Source organism: Trachinotus anak, unplaced genomic scaffold, assembly GCF_046630095.1.
Source record: "Trachinotus anak isolate AG129_WGS33_773 ecotype Australia unplaced genomic scaffold, CSIRO_AGI_Tana_v1 ptg000012l, whole genome shotgun sequence".
In the NCBI taxonomy this organism is placed as follows: Eukaryota; Metazoa; Chordata; class Actinopteri; order Carangiformes; family Carangidae; genus Trachinotus; species Trachinotus anak.
The window spans coordinates 2953412-2961789 of record NW_027273863.1 but is presented as its reverse complement, the minus strand read 5'-3'; the positions used below and the strand labels follow the sequence as shown (position 1 = coordinate 2961789).

General features: G+C 41.0%; 1 protein-coding gene across 2 annotated transcripts in view; it reads right to left on the bottom strand.

Annotated features, from left to right (window-relative positions):
* Positions 1-1821: 1821 nt before the first annotated feature.
* The window catches only part of LOC139628985 (disks large-associated protein 1-like), a 114245-nt gene continuing 107688 nt past the window's right edge, over positions 1822-8378 (bottom strand). For both annotated transcript variants that reach the window (XM_071491281.1, XM_071491280.1), the window contains one exon: positions 1822-7818. In XM_071491281.1, the coding sequence (XP_071347382.1) occupies positions 7594-7818 (225 nt within the window). In that variant the 3' untranslated portion in view covers positions 1822-7593. The remainder of the gene's footprint in view (positions 7819-8378) is intronic.

The following is an 8378-nucleotide window of genomic DNA, read 5'->3' as shown; positions in this document are numbered from 1 at the left end:
GTGTCTGCATGCGTCATGAAACACCCTCAACCATTGTCTGTACAAACACAAGAGGTTGGTCCAGGTACAAGTGGAGAGTTCATATACAGATGAGTCTATGAGGCTACTAGACCGTACTGAGGAAAGGCCCGACATAGAAAACAAGGACTCAGGAAGCACTTTATAGAGACCTCACACACACACAGTGCATCTTCCATTATGGTGATATATACACATGAAACGCACACACACTTACAAACACATGGACTGTCACAGTCACTCACTCACTCACTCACTCACACACTCACACACAGTTTGAGTAACAGACCACCATGTCTGGGAGACCCTGATTTTATAGACTACATTTCCCATCTCTTCCTGAGGGAAAAAAAGCACACAGAGCTGGCTCATAAACACCTCTGGCTGGAGTTACATGGGTTTTCAGCAGCATTACATCCATGGTCGTCCTCTATGGAAGTCCATGGCTGCCTGAACAAAGTCATTCTGCAAAATTCAAATTTCATTCTCCATGTGTGCACATCAAGTTTCATGTTTCCTGTTTGAAAATGAATTCAATTTGACAGACAAATACTAGTCAGGTATAAGACTGGTATCACTACAATGAAACTGAGTGGAAAATGGACATTTTCAAATTAGCTTAAAAATTTTACTTAAAAATTGTAGCCTGAGATCTATTTTGAAAATTTTAATAACATTTAAGTTATTTGCTAATGACCACAGAAGAAGGTAATTTTCATTAGAAATGAACTTAATTCAAGGTATATCTCAAATTCAAAATTTACAACACAGAAAAATGTTGTTTGTTAATGATATTGATTTTATTTTATCACATGACGACTTTGGATACTGATAAATAAATGTTGAAAGATGGTTTCATTACATATCAAACACACATTTTATTATATGTTGCAAAAGCAAAATTTACATGACATTGAAATTCACTGTACTTAATTCAAGATATAGTAATTGGTGAGAAACTGAAAAACCAACTGACTCTTTTAATATAATTATTATGAGTTCATTTGTGCTGCATTAATCTGTTTATTTTATATGTCTCTTATTTCCCTTTATCCATTTTTAATGTATTTTATTGTTTATTTTTAATTTGGGGAGGGAATACAGAATAATCTATGGCATCTTTTATTTTATTTTTTTGTATTGTGCAAATAAAAGTTTATTAAAGCAAACTAAATTTTCATTTCATTTTCAAGTTTTTTCAATTTGAAATTGGTAATGTAATGTAATTGTGTTAACGTTTAAATTAAAAATCATTATTTATTCATTTTGGCAGTTGCCATGGATTTACAGACAATAAAAAAAGAAAATGAAATTTCAATTTCATTAAGATTTTCTCTGAATATTTGCAGCCCTGATCTTCCACAGAATAAAAACAGAAAAGGTTGAAACCTCTTAGTTTTTATTTCACATTTGTCACTATTGACAGGATGACTTTTACATCACCAACGAGAAGCTGATGAATCTGCACTAACGTTTTTCATGTGCGAAACTTCAGATCGACCATGAACACATCTTCCTGTTTTCTGGTTCACATTCATGTCATGTTGTTCCTGCTCCGATGTTCCTCCCAAACACACAGACAGTAAGCTTGCTACTAAAGAAATGACTCTGTAAATGGTAAAAAAAAGCATCTGTATGGCCCTTTCCTCTTGATAAGAAGGGTATTTCACATTAAATATGGCTCACTGTCATTGTCACTGTCATCATTTAAACACAGAGGTAATCAGATCCTGTACAAAATTACACCCCTATCCCCCCCCCCCCACACACACACACACACACACACACACACACACACACACACACACACACACACATACACACTAACACACACACACACACACACACACACACATCTAACCTTTACAAAAGAGTAAAATAAATACAGAATACGTTCATCACATCATCATCATTATCTTCATTATCATTGTCTGTAGAGTCCTGTAAAAGCTTCTATTGATTTCCAGACTGTGGCTCTGGAGAAAGTATGAATGGCAGTTATATAAGAGGTCGTCACAGACAAATGTTGGTGTAAACAGATGTTGATGTAAGCAGGAGCAGTATAAAAGATAATTTAACACAAATAACGAGAAGTGGGTCTAAGAAAATCATCTTGACCCCAGAGATGTTTTCTGACACCGGGTGCAGATCAGCTGTGGAGTCCAGCTGTGGAGCATGAAAGTCAGATGTGTCTGGACTTCTGGTCTTCTTATGGCACTTTAGTCCTCTAGACTGCCGCTCCCCAGATGTCTCAGGAGGAGACGTCTCTGCTTCAGAACTCGCTGAAGTCTGATGCTCTGCTTTAATCTTTTTAATCACTTGTTCCTCAGTTTCTGTTTCCATACTCCAGCAATTCAGTTGGAGTACAGAGACAGATTAAAGCAGCAGAGGCCGACAGGTCCTGATCTTTAGCTCCAGAAATGCTGGATCCTACATTTCCCATAATGCAACTTTAAAAGTGTCTCCTTGTCAGAGCCTTCCTACCTTACTAAGCACCCATACCTTTCAAACTCCACATCTCTAGTCTGTAACACATGCTTTCTGTTATCACCTTATAGCCTCTACCCCTGATGACATCATAATGATAGGTTAATGTCAGGGTTATTTTCTGAGAGTTGACGGAGCTCCCGCAGAGACAGAGGATGTTAAACACCAGGACTTTAGGTCTCTGGAGTTCCTCGTTAAAAGAGACAGCAGAAGAAATTAAGAATCAGAACATGAATTATAATTTAGTTTGGTTTAAACAACAGTAGTTATGGTAGAAGTAGGTTATGTTAGGTTAGCTCACCTGACCACGGCAACATGTAAATAATGTGGCTTCCTCATCTAACCACCAAAATAAAGGCACAGATGTTTCAGTTAAATTTCAAGAAAAAAATAATTTAATTTACTGATTTATTTATCCTGGATGGTCATATTCAGTGGACTGATACTGTAAAAATATAACATTGATTTTATATGTATCCAAGCAGAATATTACAAGTCTGTGCAGCTGAGGACGTTCATGAATAAATATCATGTTTTAAACAATTTAAGTCAATATACAGATCAGTCGTACCTCTGCAACCAGCCCTCCAACTTCATCAATCAGTCCTTCAGCTTGATCAACTAGTCCTCCAACCTGAACAACCAGTCTTCCAACCTAACAACCAGTCCTCCAACCTGATCAACCAATCCTCCAACTTGATCAACCAAAAACCCTCTGACACAACCCATAGCAGTGTCTCTTTAAATAACGCCCCGACAGCAATGGGCATACCTGTCCTTGATTGTCATGGTTACAACAACAAACACGTGGACATCCACCCCAACCTCCTCCTGACGTGGACTTTATCGCTCTATAAACTACGTCACTGCACTTTTCCCTTTGCTCCTGTCATCATTACTACGACCACTAGATGTCGCCTAGCGATAAAACCTAACGATGGGTCATAATAACCTTCTGACAGATGACCTATGGGCTCGCTTGTCACAGGATAGTCTCTTGGTTACATAGTGTTGTGGAGATCAGGTTTCCTGTCTGTGATCTATTAATTAATATTACATATTTAATCTAATTCATTATTAGTTCTGACACTTTGTGTTTAGCAGTGAACCATTAGTTTTCTTGTTGCAGGTTAGACGTCCACATTACAGTCTTATTTTCATATTACTTGCCGTGGTCAACTGAACACACTTCTTCTTCATCATCATCATATCTATCATATCATTTTCTGTCTAAATTGGCCACAGATGCAGTGTAGATTCAAATGGCCTCATGTCTGGGAATTAAGGCTAAACTCATCTGTCTGTGTGTCAGTGTTGTGTCTAATTGAGAAAATCTGTTGTTTTGTTGAGGAACCTCCAAATCACCTCCAGCTCCCTGGAAGCTCTTGTTCTCACTGCCACAGTCTGGATTCAGAGCCTTGTCAGCATCAGTCTGTCACCTACAGTCTAAAATCATCTGAGCATCTATCAGATGAATGAAAAATTGCACCTGAACATCTGAACCTTAGAAAGATCAGTTCAATTTTGTTCAAGAGATTCTGCACTGCATATCTGACACAGTCTGACTCCACCTCACTGATTATAGGCTCTCTGAGCACTTCCTCCACCTCCACTAAATATTGCTAAAGTGTAATTGTACCCTGTAAAAGACAAATCACCCCGAAACCCAAGAAGAAGAAGAAGGAGGATGAGGGACGTGAAGGTCAAACCAAAGAGGGAGAAAATGTGTCACCTGTGCACAGGTGGCAGTTACACAAATACCCAAACCATTTCATTATTAGGCATCGTTTAGAGTCTCTGATCCCGTCAGCTCTTCATCGTTCACCTCATGGCGATTGAGGATTTACAGCTGAACCTGTGTTTTTGTTGTTTAGTACCTCAGGCCACCACCTGAGCCATGAGACAGATCTGACACTGATCCCCGTACGAGACCTGGTTCTCCCCATTTTTATAGAACACCAGTGGCTCATCATGTGAAGTTCTTTAGTTCCATGAAGAACCGATGTCGTGTGGGGATAAAGAGGAAGATGACAGAGAACAGTGATCATGGCATCCTCTTCTGTTTCTATATTACAACCACTTGCAGCGTTCATTCAGCCACCACACCTGAAGGAGGAGTTACCTGCGAGTACTGATGAGCTCAGTCTGAGTCAGTTCTCATATGACACAAGGTTAGGAGTGTGTGTGTGTGTGTGTATGTGTGATTGTCCACACCTCTGTACAAACATACTTGTGTACCAAGACCCACAGAGAAAGTCAAACCAGGTCCTGCGTGATCTGACCAAACCTGTAACACTCTGCAGCAGGTCACACAGCTGCAGATGTGGACTGTCCTGGGTTAGGTACATCCAGGTGCAGCTGATCTACCTCTGTCCTCTGTTGGACCAGAGTCACACAACAGTGTCACAAACAGCAAACAGGAGGTAGTAGACCTATCCCTTTGTTTGCCAGCCATGCAGACAGCAGAGCCTCTCTTCTGATTGGCTCACTGACCTGCTGTTACTAGAGCTCCAGAGAGAAACCTGAGAGAGGAGATGTAAAACTTCTCTGAGATGGTTTTTGTTTCTTTCACTGATGGTAGAGTCGACTGTCTGTGGAGAACCAATCACAGAGCAGCAGTTTTATAAAAACGGATAACTCATCATTTGGACTGTAGACAGTGTTCAACACCACAGACATGCTGCATGTGAGTACATCCTGGCTCAGACTGTGGAGTCTTGGTGTACTAGAGGTTTGGGCAGCTCTTATAGGATCTTGTGGGCTTGTAAATTCTGTGTTAGCTGTAACACACAGATACTGTGTGTATCTGTGGAGGGTCTTGGTATTTCTGTGTGCCAGACAAAGGCAGCTGGAGTTTCTTGAGGTTCTTGAAGAGTTCTTCAAGAACCACACTACTTAAGCTGCCAACAAAATGAATTAATATCTTAACCACATGCCTGAATAAATCAAACAATAAAAATGATTTGTATTTTAATTCTACGGAGCCCCTAAAGTCCCAAAAGGTGATCATTTTTTATCTTGAGCGAGCAACTTATTCATCTTCTCATCCCACGATAATTTACTATTAATGCATATGTGCCTCTGACGACTTCAGATCAGTCAATGAAATTCTGGTTGCTCTTGCTTGTAGACATGAGATCGTCATCAGAAGGAATCATTTGCTGTGCTCAATGAAGGAAAACTAAGCTGATCGTCGTGAGTTAGGTCGTGTCATTAACTTCATCGAGGAACAAGTACAGGGTCTGGGAGGAGGCGTGGGTATAGATGGAAGTTTATTCAGAGAAAAGCAATGGAGACTTCACAGGAGATAGTGCTTCTCAAAGGAACCAATTCATATGACAAGTTAAAACCTCTTGGTGTGAGCATTAATGTGTGGATCAACAGGAACATAAAACCAGCAGTGACCCCAGAGTTACTGGGGCTGTTTTGTAGAAGCTTGTTGTTTGGGACGACATGAACACCAGTAACAGGAGGGAGAAGCAGAGCACTCCCTTCAACCAGATCATCCAACAAATTATCAAACACACAAACCAAAAAACAAAAGAAAACTGACTGAACAAACAAAGCATGTGTCAAACACACCACATTTAATCAACAAACTCTTTAAAGCTCTTTAAAACACAACGTATGACACAGACCTCTAATGACTTCACTATGCAGATATTAAAGGTTCTGTAAATGAGATTAATGAGATTTTAAACAATAACACAGCAGTAAACAACTATTTTATATGTAAAGATATTGTGGAGGGACGGTACGTAGAACGAAGTCACATTTTCTCTGTGTGTGATGTGATCTAAGTTTCTCTGTTTTGGTGACTGGTCTGGAAATGTGGGTGGGTTTGAGTCCCTCCTGTTAAACTATTGGCCTTCCCTATGTTTATACGCACAGGCCCTGCCCACACCTGAGCTGACACAGTGCAGTACGTAGCATTCAGGTGAAAGTGACCTTCAGAATTTCCTTCACTGAAGAAGAAACCACATTTTCATCTAAAAAGGCTCTGACAAATAAAGAAATTAGACCAGAGCACAGGAGGACTGGACTGAGGACTAGAGGCTCAACTCCTAGTTGGTTGGTGGCCCATCAAAACAACCAGAAAGTTTTTTAAGTTCTTACCAGCTCCATCATAAAGGTTTTAAAGTCTTTACCAGCTCCATCAATGTTTTTACAGCTACATCAGTGTCATTTGTGCAGCCGGTCCTAGTGGATCAGTCCGAAGCTGAATCTCTTTCCCAGTCCGACAGTGGATCCAGTCCTGGTCTGTCTGTACTGAGATGGAGATCCCTACGAGCTGCTAAAGGCTCCAGCTGGACTCCGAACTAGTTTTCTTCTCCTCCATATGTCAGTAATTCTGTTTTCATTAGTGACGGCTACAGTAGCATTATAACATTAGCTAACTGCTGTTACCAATATTATTAATGTGTTCAGCTAATGTTGCTATTGCTAGCTGGCTGGCTCTATAGCTAGTTAACTGTCAGCATAGCTGTGGTGCATATCACAGCAATGTTAGCTAATGGTTGTGTTTGTTGGCTCTCATGTTCAGAGTAACTTTATTCAGCTGTGTCTCTTGTGTGTTTAGGGACACTTTCACAGGGCTTCATGACACCTTGTTGACAGCGAAAATGATGGGAGATGGTGGTGGTCTAGTTGCTGTGACGATTATATACAGAACCTTTAAGTTGCTCCCACACGATAAAAACTATGACCTTTTAGCTCCATAGAATTCCACCTTCAATAAAAGACAAATAAAACTAGAAATCAGTGATAAAACCGAAGAAAACAGGTTAGATCTTGTCTTGACAAACTAGAGATTGTGAATTAAATAGAGGGAGGCTCAGGTGAGTGTACAGCTGGTCTGAAGTTGGTCTGACAACCCTGACACCTCTTTTGTGAGGAGTGATTGCAGCCAGGTGAGACTCTAAGAAAGGTCAGGGGAGGGGGGGGGGATGGGGGGGGGGCAATATCTGTTCATATTACACTTCTATGTCTTGGTGTGGACAACCATACATTTTTTTGTTTGTGTGTGTGTGTGTGTGTGTGTGTGTGTGTGTGTGTGTGTGTGTACTGTATGTGTCCCTGGTAGTGTCCTCATAGCCTGGTCTGGGCCTCGGGGATGTAGATCTCGATGCTATCGGCGCTCTCTGTGGCTGAGTTCTGTCGTACGGATGCGGCTCTCTTGGCAGCCATCAGGCGCTTCCTGGCCTCCTGCCGCTGCTTCTCCGAACTCTCCAGGGAGCGGTCTCTGGCCAGAGGGGGGTGGTGGTGGGGGCCCTTAGGTGGCTTTTTTGGCACTGGAGGTGGGAGCCGCCTCTCCTGGTGGGAGAGGATGTAGAGGGAGGGGTGGGGTTGTGGGGGTGGGGGTGTGGGCAGAACATTTCAGGAAAAGACAGACAAGTGTGTATGTGTGTGTGCTATAGGCTTTGCTTTGATGTGATAAGAAGAATAAGGTGAATCTGATGTCCTGTACATTTCAGTCTCTCTCTCTTTCTTTCTCTCTGTCTCTATCTCGCTCTCTCTCTCTCTCTCTCTCTCTCTCTGCTGTTTCTATTGTTTCTAAACTTGTTGTTTAACTGAACTGTTTCCATTCTCTCCATCTCATACACTTTCCTGTACAGAGATCTACTCTACACGGGGACAGTAAAACTGCACCAACCGTACAGGACTGTGAAACATGTGCTTGACTCTGTTTAGACTTTCATGCAAGGCAGGTGTATTAGTATTATAAAAGGCAATTTTAGTTCATTCATGCAAATCTTGTGGCAGGGTATGTATGTTTTCATTAATGGTACACAGACATACTCCACTTTCACTATTACGCAGACAACAACATGTTCTATCTTTCTACTACCACTACAAATGTCCTGAGAGGATAA